This window comes from Globicephala melas, chromosome 3, assembly GCF_963455315.2.
Source record: "Globicephala melas chromosome 3, mGloMel1.2, whole genome shotgun sequence".
In the NCBI taxonomy this organism is placed as follows: domain Eukaryota; kingdom Metazoa; phylum Chordata; class Mammalia; order Artiodactyla; family Delphinidae; genus Globicephala; species Globicephala melas.
In genome coordinates, this window is record NC_083316.1 from 166399367 (window position 1) to 166417078 (window position 17712).

At 48.9% G+C, this 17712-nt stretch overlaps 1 protein-coding gene across 1 annotated transcript; it reads right to left on the reverse strand.

The window, feature by feature from the left end:
• Window positions 1–1812: 1812 nt before the first annotated feature.
• Window positions 1813–16081, reverse strand: LOC115865489 (adenylate kinase isoenzyme 1). The gene is made up of 3 exons (XM_060295554.1): window positions 15949–16081; window positions 14943–15058; window positions 1813–2010 (listed from the first exon to the last, which is right to left on the reverse strand). Exons 1-3 carry the CDS (start codon window positions 16079–16081, stop codon window positions 1813–1815), a joined length of 447 nt encoding a protein of 148 aa, XP_060151537.1.
• Between the last annotated feature and the right edge of the window lie 1631 nt (window positions 16082–17712).

Consider the following 17712-nt stretch of genomic DNA (forward strand, 5'->3'; position numbering starts at 1 on the left):
TTTTTTTTTTTTAACCAGAATTATAAGAAAAGATAGTTTTCTGCAGGCGCATTGTGCTTTCCTAACTCTGCCCCCCACCCCTTTTTTGGTTAAATAAAGTGCTTTTTGTCTAAAACGGCGTGCTGGCCGCAGTTGTGTTTGCAGAGGAAACAAGCTGAAGAGGAGCTTGGCCCATGAGAGTGGGGTGTTGGCCCCCCAAAGACTGGCCGCCTGGTCTTGTAGGAAGAGAGAAGCAGGCAGAGCCCCAGCAGTGCAGTCCTCCCCCAGCGTTCCAGCCTCTGGGAACGTGGGGAGCAAGGCCCCCAGGAGGGTCCCCAGGGACAGGTGTTCCCATGGATACAGCCTGCCACCACAGCAAACCCATGGCCGGCCGTGCCTTGCGGGACTCGGCCTGGCCCTGATGGCATGTCTAGCTGTGGCCTGTTTGCTAGCGAGCCCTGAGGTGGAAACCTGGCCTGTTGAAAGGAAGGGCGTCCTTTCCAGTGGTTTGTGGCAGTCTAAGGACGAGGACAGGAGATGGGACGGTGGTCTGAGAGGCCACTTGAGCTGCTGGGCCCAGGGGTGAGTGTGCGGAGGCATGCTGTTTGCCTGGGGTGTTCCTCTGGGATTTAGGGTTGAAATCCCAGCACTGAGAAGCTCGGCAGTCACACTCAGAATCTGGATGTCTGGGCCCGCAGGCTTCAGTAGCAGGAGCAGCAACAGCTGCCGCCTCCAGGTGGGGCTGCTCATGGCCCCCATGACCTTCCAGATTAATTAGGGACCTGTCCTAGCAGGAGTGCCCCTTGGTGGCCCCCAGTCAGACCACCTGTGGGGCAGTGGGCCTAGGAAAGAGGGAGGTTGTCGATTTGGGGTCACGTGGGGGAGTCAGCTTAGATTGGAACCCCAGGCTCCCCTCACCAGGCGTCTCACCTCAGGCCAGTGCACCCTCTCTGAGCTCTGGGGCAAGGGGAAAGTCGGAGCCCCCGGCCCTCTCCTGACTCACTGTAGACTTGATGACAGAGCAGCACTTGGCAAAAATGTTTTCTGGAGCTGCTTCTGCCAAGATCTAGAGAAGGGGAGCAAAGGGGGGTCAGTTCTGAGTATCGCAGGGTCACTGCCCTCCACCCCCTGACAGAGGGGGTGACAGGTTCGCAGTCCCCTTTTAGTTGCTGGTAAAGGACTGAGAGGTGCACCCCAGGGCCGTGTGGATGAGGAGACGGAAATGGTCAGGAGGGCTGCCTTGCAAGGCTATGCGTTACTAACAGCTGGGCACAAACTGGGATGCTGTCCCTGGGAACAGGCCATAGGACCAGGGTTGTGCCAGGCTAGCTCACCCCCTTCCCATCCCATCCTTGGTGGTTGAGGCTAGTTTCTCTCTTGCTCTTACCTTTGGTTGCGGGAGGGGAACAGGAATGACACCAGAGTTCTCTGTCCTCACAGCAGTGAAAGTACAGGAGTTGCATGGGTCACTTTAGGATTAAGATATCCCTGCTTTCTACCTTGAAAACACATGGCTGGCTTTGATTTGAGCTGTGGTTGACCAGTTGTCCTAATCTTAACGTGTTGTGTGTGTGTGTGTGTGTAGATAGGTTCTAAAATGTATTTAATTTTGCAGTTTTGGAGCCATTCTGTTTAGACCTTCCGTGTCATACCTGGGAGGCCACAGCCTGCACCCATTCTGCCTAATGGAAGAAATGGAACTCTCCAGTGTACATGCTGGGGAAACTGAGGCTCAGAGTTCTGGGATTCAGGGCTGCAGTATAACCCCTGTGCTGTTTCAGCTGGACTTGCTCCCCTAGAGGGCCAGGGGAGTGAGCAGCAAGCAGGGAGTACTTAGTTTCGGAGCAGGTTCTTCTGCTGGTAAAAGGCCAGGGTGGGCTCACACAGGGTGTAATGCATCTCCAGGCGCTGGCAGATGGCCGACTTGCAGTCAGAGGCCCGGCACTCCACCTGGCCCCGGTGCAGCGCTCTCCGGACCATTGTCTCCATGGAGCAGTCAAACACGATGACGAAGTTGGGGGCCTGGCCCACCTAGGCACCCGTGAAGGGGGCTGGGTGAGGAAGAGGCAGGGCGCACTGGCCCCCTGTGCACCCCCGCCCCAGAGATAGGAATCTAGGGTGGTGCGGCCCAGTAAAGAATAACCAGGCCCCTGGGTCCGTTTTACTTTTGGAGTTCCAAGTTTTTATGTGTTTATTTTTTGGACAGGTAGGGCAAAACAACACCACTGGGAAAGGGCGAAGAGTCTCCTTGCTGTTCCCAGGCACCCAGTTTCACCCTCCCTGGAAGCAACCAAGTTCTCTATTTCTTGCGTCTCCTTCCGGAAGTATTTTATGCACTTGCCAGGCAGATCTGGTTCTGATGTTCTTTTTCCTCCTTTTTCATACAGATGGTAAAGACATTGATTTGCCCTTGATTTTATTCACTTAGTAAGCTGGAGGTGGTTGCCCATTGGCACACGAGGAAGTTCCCGATCCTTTTTAATCACTATATAGTATGCTGTTGTGTGGATGTGTTATGATTTACTTAACTCGTTCCTCGATGGGTATTTAGATTGAAATATCCCTTTTAAGATGGATTTAAGCAGTTTCTCCTTGCCTTCCTCTTGCCTAGACACTTCCATTGGGGAAAGTACAAGAGTTGCCAGCTCACCACTGCGCTGCCTCCCACTGCAGGGAGACCTCCCTGGGTCTCCGAGGCCACCCACTGTGAGCCCCATCTCCTCCTACTTCCTCCAGAATTTCCTTGCAAAATAGAATCTGTCAGCACTTTAAAACAAAAACACAACCAAGTGGGATTCACTCCAGGAAAGCAAGGATGGTTCGATAACAGTTGTGTTAATATCTTAAGTAAAGAAAAAGTCATATGAGAATTCTCAGAAACACAGAAAGAACAATTTAAAAGACAAAATTCACGCATTCGTGATTTGAAAAAAAAACAACACAACACTCGAAATTGGTAAATATATCCTCAGCCAGCATCTTATTTCATGAAAACTTGCTCTCCTGCTGAAGTTGGGAATAAGATAAAATTGCCCACTCTTATTTGCCTGGCGGCACAGTGGTTAAGAATCCACCCGCCAATGCAGGGGACATGGGTTTGAGCCCTTGTCTGGGAAGATCCCACATGCTGTGGAACAACTAAGCCCGTGCACCACAACTACTGAGCCTGTGCTCTAGAGCCTGTGAGCCACAACTACTGAAGCCCACGTAGAGCCCTGCTCCGCAACAAGAGAAGCCACCGCAAAAAGAAGCCCGTGCACCACAACGAAGAATAGCCCCCACTCGCCGCAACTAGAGAAAGCCTGCATGCAGCAATGAAGACCCAGTGCAGCCAAAAATTAATTAATTAATTAATTTAAAAATAATTGCTCACTCTTGACGTTATGACTTAGTAAGATATGAGAGGATTAGCTAAAGCAACGAGATAAAAGAAAACAATGGGAGAAATCCGAATTGGAAAGGAGGAGATAAAATCATGTCTGTTTGCAGATGGTGTGATTCTATTTCTGGAAAACTCACGAAAATCAACAAACTAGTACAGACTTCAGAGAATTTGATAAAGTAACCGGATGTAGTATTAACATACAGAAGCCTACACGTATATGAAAATCACCAGTTAGAAATAAGAAAGAAGGCCCCGTTTACAGTAACATTACAAGCAACGAAAAATATATATATATAAAACACTCAGGCAAAACTTTTCCCAAAACTGTGCACTGCCTTTAAAGGAAGATCTTTAAGGAAAACTTAGGTAAAATATTCCTAAGTGACTCAAAAGGAGACTGGAACAAAAGGAAGAGATACATGTTCTTGGGTAGGAAGACTCAAGGTTACAAAGCAGTCAGGATGTTTCTAAATGAGTTTATAATCTTGATGTGATCCAAATGTGATTTTTTTTAGTGGAGATGGATTGATTCTAACATTCGTCTACAAAAATAAGCAGGACTATCCAGGAAAAACAAGGCAAAGAAAAGCAATGGGCGTTGGAGGTGGGGAAGGGGGCATCCAACCTACCAGATATCAAAACATGGTAAAGCCGCCATCCTTAAACCAGTGCACAGGTGGACAGACAGACCCCTGGAACAGAATGGCAAGTCCAGACTCGGGTGAATATGGAAAGTTGGTATGTGGCTGGGGTGCCACCTCAAGTCAATGGAGAAAGGACAGACTTTTAAATAAATGGTGTGGGGACAACTGTATTCACCATTTGGAATCCTTACCAAATTTCCCCAACTAGGATATGTTCCAATGGATCACAGACATAAATGTAAGAAATAAAACTATACAAGTACTAAAGAAACCATGGATGAATTAATTACCTTATAACTTGGGATTGAGAAAAACAACAACCATGATGTCTCAAAATTCAGGAGAAATAACAGAAAATATTGATAAGTTGGATGAAAGTTTTAAAAATAATTTCTGCGTGTGAAAGAGGCACAATAGGGAGTTCCCTGGCAGTCCAGAGGTTAGGACTCAGGGCTTTCACTGCCATGGCCCTGGGTTAAATCCCTGGTCAGAGAACTAAGATCTCACAAGCTGCGCCATGTGGCAAAAAAGAAAAAAAAAAAAAAAGGCACAATAAATCAAGGTCAAAAAATAATTGACAAACTGGACTGGGGGGAAAATTTGCAAACCATATCACAAACAGCTAATATACAAAGAGTTCCTAAAAATCAAGACGAAAAAGACCAACAGTCCACTAGGGGGGAAAAAAGGGGAGCAAAAGATGTAAAGACTGCACCAAAGAAGAAGTGAAAATGGCCCTAGAACTTTGGAAAAGATGCCCAACCTCATTCATCATAAGAGAAATGCCCATTTAAAACCACCGAAATACCATTTCACACCTAAGCAGGTTGACAAATGGCTAGTGGCAATGCGGAACAAAGAGGAGAGTGATGCCATCAATCAAAATCATCGACACATTTCTCTTTAACCCCACAATTCCACTCCTGAGAACCCATCCTAAAGACGCTAGCAAAAATAAGCGCTACATGAAGGTGATTGAGTGGGGGCATCGTTGGTAGTGGGAAAAGATTGTGAACGGCTTGCTGTCTGTGGGCCGTCAGAGCAGTAAACAGTGGCGCTGCCACACAGCGGAATTCTGGTTGTAAAATGGGGCAAGGAAGAGGAGGACTTCTTGACACTGATGTGACATCTTCAGGGTATATCTGAACATTAAAAAAAGGAAGCCTGCTATATGTGGAATGCTACTTTCTGTGTGCAGAGGGACACACAAGCACGCACACGGTTTATATTTGCAAAAAGGACAATCCAAAAATTAAAACGGTTGCCTGCAGGGAAAGGAGAGCACAGTTTGGGGTGGGGGTGGATCTACCTTTTTATGTGACTTTGACTTTGGAATCATTACATGTGGTGCAAATTCAAATTTTTAATTTAAAAAAGCAATCCCCGGGACTTCCCTGGTGGCGCAGTGTTTAAGAATTCACCTGCCAGTGCAGGGTACATGGGTTCGATCCCTGCTCCAGGAAGATCCCACATTGCCGTGGAGCAACTAAGCCTGTGCGCCACAGCTACTGAGCCTGCGTGCTGCAACTACTGAAGCCCGCGCACCTATAGCCAGTGCTCTGCAACAAGAGAAGCCACCACAATGAGAAGCATGCACACCGCAACAAAGAGTAGCCCCCCGCTCACCACTACTAGAGAAAGGCCACGTGCAGCAACGAAGACCCAACATAGCCAAAATTAATTAATTAATTTAAAAAAAGCAATCCCTAAACATCGAAAGCCAAGGTGAAATGAACGAACCCATGTGTCAATGTCACGCTGCAACTACACACAGAAAATAATTATCTCAAGGGACCCAGTGTTCTTGCGGTATGTCCACAGTGAGATCTATTGTAAAGGAAAACCAGAGCTGCAAACAGATCTTCCTTTGGTAGTTTTATTCTCAGTAGTTAAAATCGGTATGTTATTTGGAAACTATTTTGCATCTAATGGAATAATGCAAATGACAATGTCAGTGGTTTTAGGAACCAGATTTTTTAGGGAAAAGAGAAGTAAAACACTGTGACATTAAGTGTGAGCTGGAAATAACAGTAGAACTTGTGATTTTTTTTTCCTTTCAAAAGTCTGTGTTTCCTAGCTCTGTCCACTGGAAAGGCCTGGAAATGATGACCACCAGGCAGCAATGAGTACCCCTGGCACCCAGATGGGACACCACTGAAAAAGGGCCTTCATGGAGAAATGGCCGATTCCAGAGCTGGACCGGAAATGTGAAGGGGCGGGGGGCGGGTGTGAAGTCTTGTGCAGTAAGAAAGCAAGAGGGTGAGTGTGAAATGGGGCTGTGTCCAGAGGATGCTATGCAATGTGAGAGGGCTACTTTTGGCCAGAGATGGGACAGCTTGAGCAACAACAAAAAAGACTGGGGCTTCCCTGATGGCACAGTGGTTAAGAATCTGCCTGCCAATGCAGAGGACACGGGTTCGAGCCCTGGTCCAGGAAGCTCCCACATGCCACGGAGCAACTAAGCCATGCGCCACAACTACTGAGCCTGCGCTCTAGAGCCCATGAGCCACAACTACTAAGCCCGCGTGCCACAACTGCTGAAGCCCACGTGTCTAGAGCCTGTGCTCCACAACAAGAGAAGCCACTGAAATGAGAAGCCCGTGTACCACAACGAAGAGTATCCCCCGCTCACCACAACTAGAGAAAGCCTGGGTGCAGCAATGAAGACCCAACGCAGCAATCAATCAATCAATCAATAAATAAATCTATTACAAAAAAAGACTGATTATTGCCATCATCAGAAAGACTACATGGGGCTTTCCTGGTGGCGCAGTGGTTGAGAATATGCCTGCCAAAGCAGGGGACATGGGTTCGAGCCCTGGTCTGGGAAGATCCCACATGCCGCGGAGCAGCTGGGCCTGTGAGCCACAACTACTGAGCCTGCGCGTCTGGAGCCTGTGCTCGGCAACAAGAGAGGCCGCGATAGTGAGAGGCCTGCACACCGCGATGAAGAGTGGCCCCTGCTTGCCGCAACTAGAGAAAGCCCTCGCACAGAAAAGAAGACCCAACACAGCCAAAAATAAATAAATATATTTTTTTAAAGGGCTTAATACATTAAAAAAAAAAAGACTACAAACAATAAATGCTAGAGAAGGTATGGAGAAAAATGAACCCTCCTACACCATTGGTGGGAATGTAAATTGGTGCAGCCGGTATGGAAAACAGTATGGAGGTTCCTTAAAAAACTAAAAATAGAGTTACCATATGATCTAGCAATCCCACTCCTGGGCATATATCTGGAGAAAACCGTAATTCGAAAAGATACATGCACCCCAGTGTTCATAGCAGGACTGTTACATAGCAACCAAGACATGAAAGCAACCTAAGTGTCCATCAACAGAGGAATAGATGAAGAAAATGTGGGGCTTCCCTGGTGGCGCAGTGGTTGAGAGTCTGCCTGCTGATGCAGGGGACGCGGGTTCGTGCCCCGGTCCTGGAAAATCCCACATGCCGCGGAGCGGCTAGGCCCATGAGCCATGGCCACTGAGCCTGTGCGTCCGGAGCCTGTGCTCCGCAACGGGAGAGGCCACAACAGTGAGAGGCCCGCGTACCGCAAAAAAAAAAAAAAAGACAATGTGGTACCTATATATATACACAATAGAATATTACTCAGCCATAAAAAAGAACAAAATAATGCCATTTGCAGCAACATGGATGGATCTAGAGATTATCATACTAAGTGAAATAAGTAAGACAGAGAAAGACAAATATATGATACCACTCATATGTGGAATCTAATTTTTTTAAAATGACACAAATGAACTTGCTTACAAAACAGAAACAGACTTACAGATGTCGAAAACAAACTTACGGTACCAAAGGGGAAATGTGGCAGGGAGGGATAAATCAGGAGCTTGGGATGAACACACACACACTACTATATATAAGGTAGATAACCAACAAGCACCTACCGAGTAGCACGGGGAACTCTAGTCAATATTCTGTGATAACCTATATGAGAGAAGAACCTGAAAAAAAATGAATATATGTATGGGTATAACTGAATCACTTTGCTGTACACCTGAAACTAACACAACATTTTAAATCAACTATACGTCAATAAAAATTTTTTTACAAAGACTAATTGAAGCACTTTGAATACACAGAGATGCTTGAGTTGGTAAGGATGAGAGAGAACAAAACGAAGGAAGACCAAATAACGAACCTCACGGTCACCATCGGAAATGAGTAGTACACCCAACCTCAGTCTGAAAATGGGCCCTGGCAGGGGAGAAGATAAGCATGTATTCCCACCTGTCTGGTAGGAACTATATTTCAGGATAACCAGACAGCCCTGGTTGAGGAAGGACATTTCTTCTTTAGGGAAGAATTCCAGCTAATTGGTGTGGGGGGAAAATGCCTAAAAGAGAAACGTACAGCTTTCGAATTGATTCAGAATATGAATTAATTGATGCCAACAACGAATGAAACTGTAAGATAAGAGGCCGACAGGACATGTTACAGCAGTGCCTAGCTGACCCTGTATCAGTTTGTGAGGGCTGCCACACCAAGGACCAGAGACCAGGTGACTCCAACCACAGAAATTCCATGTCCTCACAGTCCTGGAGATTGGACATCTGAGATGGAGGTGCTGGCAGGGTGGATTCCTCCGGCTGCCTCTCCTTGGCTTGTAGATGGCCGTTTTCTCCCTGTGTCCTCACACAGTCACTCCTTTGTCTGTGTCCTAATCTCCTCTTCTTATAAGGACACCAGTCATATTGGGTTAGGACTGATCTTGAGGACCTTTTAATGTAATCACCTCTTTAAAGACCCATCTCCAAATCCAGTCACATTCTGAGGTCCTGGGAGTTAGGGCCTCAACATATGGATTTGGGGGCGGGGGACACAGTTCAGCCCATAACAGATCACTTACTAAGAGCAGGGCAACCGGGCATGAAGGAGCCTCCTTCCTGAATGATGCAGTACAAGCAAGGTATTGAACCACAGTGCTCTACACCAAACTCACACTGAATTGGACAGAAAAGAACTGCAAGCACAACACGCATTCTGTTTTCCCCACTTTCCCAAGTTCACTGCCTGGGCCCTGGTGAACATTCAAACACCTGGGTCCTCTTAAATAACACATTGAAACACATGGAAAAAAACCAACTATGGCAAAGAGACAACTAAACATTGTGTGCTATCCGATAGGAGTTCACATCACCACCTATGAAGCGCACTTGAAAAAATGGAATCTAAGTTCCGAGCCAGACTCTAGACATGCTACCAGTTCACAGGCCACATAGAGGAGAGGGGAGCATGATAAGAAAACAAAAAACACTCTGCAATCAGCAAAATCCCTGCTGTGTAAAATAAAGAGAACCAAAGACTAGGTTTCTTCAATAAATAAAAAGAGACGGGACTTCCCTGGTGGTCCAGCGGTTGAGATTCCACGCTCCCATTGCAGGGGACCCAGCTTCCAACCCTGGTCAGGGAACTAGATCCTGCACGCCTGCCACAACTAAAGAAAAAGATCCCACATGCTGCAGCTAAGACCTGACACAGCCAAACAAACAAATAAATAAAATTTATTTTTGAAAATAGGTTTTAAAAATAGAGATGGAAGGAGCATAAAGCACGTTTACGCTACACTGTAGTCTATTAATCAGTATTTTTGAAAATAAGTTTAAAAAAATAAGAGGGATGGAAGGAGTATAAAGCACGTTTACACTACGCTGTAGTCTGTTAGGTGTGCCATAGCATCATGTCTTTTAAAAATGTACATACCTTCATTTAAAAATACGTTCTTGCTAAAAAATGCTAATCATTGCGCCTTCAGCGAGTCGTAATCTTTTTGCTGGTGGAGGGTCTGGCCTCTATGGCTGCTGACTGATCAGGGTGATGGTTGCTGACGGCTGGGGTGGCTGCCGCGATTTCTTAAAATAAGACAACAGTGAACTCTGCTGCATCAATTGACTCTTCCTTTTTTTTTGCGGTACGCGGGCCTCTCACTATTGTGGCCTCTCCCGTTGCGGAGCAACAGGCTCCGGACGCGCAGGCTCAGCGGCCATGGCTCACGGGCCCAGCCGCTCCGCGGCATGTGGGACCTTCCCGGACCGGGGCACGAACCCGGGTCCCCTGCATCGGCAGGCAGACTCCCAACCACTGCGCCACCAGGGAAGCCCCTGACCCTTCCTTTTATGAACCATTTCTCTGTAGCGTGCTGTGCTATTTGATAGCATTTTACCTGCAGCAGAACTTCTTTCAAAACTGAAGTCAATCCCCTCAAACCCTGCCGCTGCTTTATCAACTAAGTTTCTGTCATATCCTAAATCCTTTGTTGTCATTGCAACAATCGTCACAGCGCCTTCACCAGGGGTAGCTTCCATCTCCAGAAACCACTCTCTTTGCTCATCCATAAGAAGCAACTCCTCACCTGTGAAAGTTTTATCCTGAGATTTCAGCAGTTGTCCCATCTTCAGACTCCACTTCTAATTCTAGTTCTCTTGCTGTTTCCACAGCATCTGCAGTGACTTCCTCCACTGAAGTTTTGAACCCCTCAAAGTCATCCATGAGGGTTGGAATCAACTTCTCCCAAATTCCTGTTAGTGTTGATGTTTGACCTCTTCCCACAAATCATGAATTTTCTTTTCTTTTCTTTTTTTTTTGGCTGTGTCTTGAGGTATGTGGAACTTCCCCAACCGCGGATCGAACCCATGCCCCCTGCAGTGGAAGCACGGAGTCTTAACCACTGGACCACCAGGGAAGTCCTCATGAATGTTCTTAATGGCATGTAGAATGGTGAATCCTTTCCAGAATGTTTCCAACTGACTTCAGAGGAATCACTATCTATGGCAGCTATAGCCTTACAAAATGTATTTCTTAAAGAATGAGACTTGAAAGTTGAAATGATTCCTTGATCCGTGGGCTGCAAAATGGATGTTATGTTAGCAGGCATGGAAACAACAGGAATCTCCTTGACCATCGCCATCAGAGCTCTTGGGTGACCAGGTGTATTGTCAATGAGCAGTAATATTTTGAAAGGAACCTTTTTTTCTCAGCAGTAGGTCTCAACAGTGGGCTTAAAATACTCAGTAAACCGTGTTGTCAGCAGATGTGCTGTCATCCAGGCTTTGTTGTTCTATTTACAGAGCACAGGTAGAGTAGATTGGGCATAATTCTGAAGGGCCCTAGGATTTGGGGAATGGTAAATGAGCATTGGCTGCCACTGAAAGTCACCAGCTGCATCCTGTTAGCTGACATCCCTAACAAGAGAGCCAGCCTGGCCTTTGAAGCTTGGAAGCCAGGCACTGACCTCGCCTGTCTAGCTATGGAAGTCCTAGATGACATCTTCTTCCAATAATAGAAGGCCGTTTTACCCACACTGAACATCTGCTTAGCGTAGCCACCTTCCTGAATGGTCTTAACTAGATCTCCCGGAGGACTTGCCGCAGCTTCTACACCAGCATTTGCTGCTTCCCCTTGCACTTTGATGTCATGGAAACGGCTTCTTTCCTTAAACCTCATGAGCACAGCTCGGCTGGCCTCACACTTTTCTTCTGCAGCTTCCTCACCTCTCTCAGCCTTCAAAGGACTGAAGAGAGTTAGGGCCTTGCGCTGGATGAGGCTTTGACTTAACGGAATGTTCTGGCTGGTTTGATCTTCTATCCAGACCACGAAAACTTCCTCCATATTAGCAATGAGGCTGTTTCACCTTCGTATCATTCACGTATTCACTGGAGTAGCATTCTTAACCTCCTTCAAGGACTTGTTCTTTTCACAACTTGGCTAACTGTTCGGCGTGAGAGGCCCAGCTTTCAGCTTATCTCAGCCTTTGACATGCCTTCCTCCCTAAGCTTCATCATTTCTAGCTTTTGATTTAAAGTAAAGGACATACAACTCTTCCCTTCACTTGAACACTTGGAGGCCATTGTAAGGTTACTAACCGATCTGATTTCAATACTGTTGTGTCTCAGGGAATAGGGAGGCCAGAGGAGAGGGAGAGGGATGGGGGAACAGCCGGTCAGTGGAGCAGTCAGAACACACACAATGTTCATTGATTAAGTTCGCCGTCTTATATGGGTGCAGTTCACGGCACCTCAAAGCAATTACTACAATAGTAACATCAAAGATCACTGATCACAGCTCATCATAACAAATATAATCATAATGAAAAAGTTTGAAATATTGCGAGAATTACCAAAACGTGACACAGAGATACGAACTGAGCAAAAGTTGTTGTGAAAATGGTGCCGATAGACTTGCCCAACGCAGGGTTGCCACAGACCTTCGATCTGTGAAAAAATGTAATAAAGCAAAGAGCATCAAACTGAGGTCTGCCTGTAGATGAAAAGGACAGAGACAAAGCAACCCATCGCAGTGGGCCAACCTTACTTAAATCCCGATTAAAACAAGATGTGAAAAGAAAAAGATTTTGAGGTGTTCACGGGAATTTGCATAATGATTGGTTATTTGATGACACGAAGGATATTAAGGTGTAATAACAGAAGCGTGATACCATTTTACAAAAGTCTTTATCTTTTAGGAAATATATACTAGAATATTCATGGATTAAAAAGAAAAGCACATGGGATTGACGTATATACACTAATATATATAAAATAGATAACTAATAAGAACCTGCTGTATAAAAAAAAAAGCACAAAATGGATGGAACCTGAATCTATTGTAAGAACGCCTGTCGTTAACTTTCAGTGTACAGCGCCAATGAGGAATGGAAGGAGACAAATAATGCCTGTGGGACAGTCCCAAGGATGAGAGTTTGTACAAGACAAATGACCCAGAGTCTTCAACGAGTCAAGGGCAGGAGGGAAGCAGGGAGGGAGGACTGTCCTCCTTGGAGTAGGAGACGCCCGGTGAGGACCTCGTTTTACTCATAACTCTGACCAGCTGGGAATCAAAGAGACATTTTTCAGCTGTGGGGGAAATGCAGCTGTGGATGGGGGCATCGGGTAGTCTCAAGGGATTCACATTAATCATCTGAGATGCTGTTGGGTGAGGAAACGCTCATAATGGGATTCGGGATGGGCTTCAGAACACATAATTGGCAATCTTGACGTTTGGCACCGATAAAGTAAGTGTGGCCAAACCATGATCGTGTGGGACTTCCGTGGAGGTCCAGTGGTTAAGACTGCGCTTTCACTGCTGAGGGCCCGGGTTCGATCCCTGGTTGGGGAACTAAAATCCCATAAGCTGCACAGAGTGGCCAAAAAAACCAAAAAACACTCTTTTAAGCCAGAGCCCCATTTATCTTCATTTTGTCACTTCTGAGAGCCACACAGTTACCAAAGAAAAGCATGTCTCCTGTTCCTCTTAGTGTGAAGCCACCATGCAAGCAGGACCCTAAATGGGCCTCTGTGAAGGAGAGGGAGAGGGTGGGTATAGGGGGGATGGCGGGGGGCACAGAGGGCACATCCCGTCCACATGGTGAAAATCGTGGCCTCTATCCTGGCTTGGCCACCTAAATGGTGTGACCCGGGCAAGCTCCCGGATCCCTCAGTGAAAAAAGCAGGGTGCTGACTGTGCGGGCGCCTGGAACGTTCCAGAAGATCAGAGTTCATCTGTGCAGAGGGTCGAGACCAGCTCCGGGCTGGTAAAAAGCTCTGGAGGAGTTCACACTGCTGTTGCCATGGGGATGTGCAGGCCCCTGTGTTGCCAAGTCAGATGTTTTTCAACAGAAGCTGGGAGTTTTGATGTGGCATCTCTGGATTTTTGAAATTTAAAACAAAAAAAGTGTCAAACGCCGAAGAGTCCAAACTGAACATATCGGTGGATTCCATGGGGCCCGAGGGCCAGGAGTTTGTAGCCTCTGCCCTGATGCTTTGCAGCCACTTGGGGAGCCCATCCAGCTGGCATGGGTGACCGGGTGCCTACTTTAGGCCAGGCGCTGGCCTGGCGCTGAGCCAGTCATTAGCCTGGTCTTTGCCCGCCCGGCTCCCAGACCAGGAGAGGGAGCCCAGTATTTGCCGTTTACCTTCGTCCCAGGGAGCCCGACAGAATTGCTTTAGTGGAGGTGCGCACAGAGGGCGGGGCCCCACCGACGGCCCCTCCCAGCCCCTGTCGGCGCCCCGCTACGCCACGACCTTTGTCTGATTCCCTCCCCCGTGCCTGAATGTGTTTCTGCTGGCGTCCAGCAAGTCCCAGGAAAGCCCGGAGGCCCCCAGCCTGCCGCAGTTTCTCTCTTCCTACTCAGGTGTCCGGATGGATGACTTTTCATGATGTTGGTCTTGCGCGTCTGGCTGGCTCCACCGCTCAGCTCTGCACAGGGGTCCCCCCTGGACCCCCCAAACTGAAGTAGCCCACTCGCACGTCTCCAGATGCCATTCTGTGTCCTGTTCTTCGCTGCACTTACCGCTACCAGAAATGTGTTTTGTACGGAACGTGTTGCTGGTCCCTGTCTGCTGCATCCTAACAGCAGGGACCCCATGTGTCTGGTGAAGTCCAGAGGACTTAGCTTGTCCTCAAGAACTATTTCGGGCACAGGAGGTTAAATAAATAGATGAACGGAGAGTTACATTCCATCTTTACGGCTCAGAAATGATGCTAAATCCACCTGCCACTCAGTGGGCAAATAGTTTGTTTACCGGGCGCCAGGGACCGTGCGGGGAGATGTTAAAATGACTTTGTCCACGACTTCCCCGGCGGTCCAGTGGTTAGGACTCTCCGCTTCCACTGCAGGGGGCACAAGTTCGATCCCTGGTTGGGGAACTAAGATCCCGCATGCTGTGCGGTGCAGCCAAAAACACCAAACCCAAACCAAACAAAATGACTTTGTCCCCACCCTCGGAGAACTCACCAGCTCTTCACCCGGGTTCTAGATGCTTCCAACAATCTCCTCACTGTCCCCTAGATAACGCAAAACTCCATTTCCCTGTCAACAACTCCTCTCCCCCGGGGTCTTGCCCCTTCAGATCTCCATCCAAGGTGGGGAGGAGACCCGGCTTCGCACCCTCGCAGGTGTTGGGGTCACTCACAATGTGCTCAAACTCCTTGGCTTGCCTCAGCTCCCGGGGGAAGCCGTCAATGAGGAAGCCCCGGCTGTCCAGGCAGGACAGCATGTGGTCACTGATCATATCAAGGATATGACACCCTGGGGAGGGAAGGGGAGGCTGCATTCGGGGCTCAGGGCCCCTCACCTGCAAGGTCACCTTGGCAAGTTCTGGTGTATTTGGGGGAACACCCACTGCTGGGGTCTCTGGAAGCACTTTTTTTAAAAATTTTTATTTATTTTTGGCTGTGTTGGGTCTTCGTTGCTGTGCGCAGGCTTTCTCTAGTGGCGGGGAGCGGGGGCTACTCTTCGTTGTGGTGCGCGGGCTTCTCATTGCGGTGGCTTCTCTTGTTGCAGAGCACGGGCTCTAGGCGTGCGGGCTTCAGTAGTTGTGGCTCGCTGGCCCTTAAGCACAGGCTCAGTAGTTGTGGCGCACGGGCTTAGCTGCTCTGCAGCATGTGGGATCTTCCCGGACCAGGGCTTGAACCCGTGTCCCGTGCATTGGCAGGCGGATTCTTAACCACTGCGCCACCAGGGAAGCCCTGGAAGCACTTCTGAGAACGGGGCTCGGCCACGGTCCTCTGGGCGGGTGTCTGCCACATGCCAGGCTTGCTGGGCTCGTTTGCTCATCACTGTCAAGAGGAACTGGGGTGACCTCCATCTTACAGTGAGGAATCGGGGGCAGAAGGGGCCACTGACATACAGGCCCGGGGTCACAAAGGGAATAAATACTAGCTAAGTTTACTGAGCATTTCTTAAGGGCCAGGAACTCTGCCAAGCGCTTTATAGGAACGACATCACCTGACCCACACCCCAGCCTTCTGCTGGGGGTCCAGCTGCTCTCACATTTTACAGTTGAGGACACAGAGGCTCAGGGCAGCAAAGCAGCAGCCAGTGGCCCCAGACTTTGAGGCCCCTTGGCTTCCACAGGGCCTTCCCGGGAAGCTCCTCCCGATGTATGCCCTTCATCCCTCTGCCCCCGCACCCGGGACCTCTCACTGTGGGCACCAGGAGCCCCTGCAGCATGACGTCATGAATCTTCGGGCCCTGCCGGGTGCCTTGTTGGGCCTTCTGCCACAGCAGCTGGCCCAGCCCCATGTGGCAGAAGCCGTACTTGTTCGCCATGTGTCTCTTTGCCGCAGCCTGGGCCACCCATCACGAAGATGATCAGGGAGGACTTGAGGATGTCTGCAGTGCCCAGGCAGGAAGGAGGGAGAGGGGTTGGTGCCTGTAGGGGCCAGCGAGCGGGCACCACGGTGACTGTGTCCACAGCTCAGTGTGTGTACTTGGTGACACCGGACACAGGTCTGCTGGCAGAACTACTTCTTCCCTAGGGTGGCATCTGGGGGTGTGGGTCCACGCCCAGTGGTATATCCAGGCATGGCGCACATTAGTGCTGCTGCGGGTTGTGTGGATGAGGATGGGAACCCAAGCAGTCCAGGCCCTTTGCACGCAGCATATCCTTGAAGCGTCACAACGGCCCCATCATCCCATTTTACAGCTGAGGAAACTGAGGCTCAGAGAGGGGCAGGGACTTGACCATCCCTCCCGTCTCACCCGTTTCCCCGTCTACTTTTACTGCATTCCAGCCCAGTGGAATTGGCTGTCCCTTGAACTCATCACCCTGCTGCTGTCGTACCCACCCCCGCTCACCCGCTCCCCACCCCTGGAATTCCCTACCCTAGTTCCCTTCAGGACACAGCTCACCCATCAGGTCTTCTCTAAGCTCTGCCCAAAGAGCCTCCCACTCCATCATTCCCAGTCTTTTTTAATAAATTTATTTATTTATTTTTGGCTACGCTCAGTCTTTGTTGCTGTGCACAGGCTTTCTCTAGTTGCAGAGAGGGGTGGCTACTCTTTGTTGCGGTGCGCGGGCTTCTCATTGTGGTGGCTACTCTTTGTTGTGGAGCATGGGCTCTAGGAACGCGGGCTCAGTAGTTGTGGCTCGCGGGCTCCAGAGCGCAGCCTCAGTAGCTGTGGCGCACGGGCTTAGTTGCTCCACGGCATGTGGGATCTTCCCGGACCAGGGCACGAACCTGTGTCCCTTGCATTGGCAGGCAGATTCTTAACCACTGCGCCACCAGGGAAGTCCCTCATTCCCAGTCTTAGAATCCCATTCCCTCCAGCAATGGCCACGATCAGTAATGACTCTGCCTGTTTACTTGTTCTTGTCTCCCCAGCCAGACTCTGTACTCCATGAGGACAGGGTCTATCTGTCTTTCTCGTCCCTATATTTCTAGTAGTTGGCATGGTTTCTGACATATCGTAGTGGATGAGGAATAGATGAATGTCCGTAACTATCAGACACATCTATGGAGTGCTGTAGTCTATGATGCAGTTTTGTTGTCTTGCTTCCCTCCCCTTTTTCTTAGCCAACTCCTAGTTTAAACCTTCCCTCTTCCCTGAGCCCTCAGAGCCACCTGCTCTTTCCCTGTGGCAGCCCTGTTCCTCCTGGGTTGTAGATAGCATTTTCGGAGACTGTCTCCACCACACTGTAATCTCCAAGAGGACAGGGAGCTGGTTTGCCACATTCACCGTGGACTGCCCAGAACCCTGCACAGCAACCGCTAAACTGGATCGCTGAATGACTGACCCTGAGCATGCGCAGTTCTGTGACTACCACGGTGGGGGAGGAGGGGCGTGGGGGGGTGGACTTGGGGGGGTGGGGTACCTGTATTTTCCTGCCCTACACAGTCTCCTTCCCTTCCCCCCAGTAAGCCAGCCACCCCCGCGATATTACCCTTCTCCTGGGGCCT

What these genes read in the sequence shown, in the direction of transcription:
- LOC115865489 (XM_060295554.1), bottom strand. Translation starts at nt 16,081, where the DNA reads ATGGCGAACAAGTACGGCTTCTGCCACATGGGGCTGGGCCAGCTGCTG. An exon ending in CCTGGTGCCCACAGTGAGAG is followed by an intron (nt 15,059 to 15,948) that starts GTCCCGGGTGCG and finishes TTCCCTCCCCAG; the next exon opens with GGTGTCATATCCTTGATATG. An exon ending in CCAAGGAGTTTGAGCACATT is followed by an intron (nt 2,011 to 14,942) that starts GTGAGTGACCCC and finishes ACGGGTGCCTAG; the next exon opens with GTGGGCCAGGCCCCCAACTT.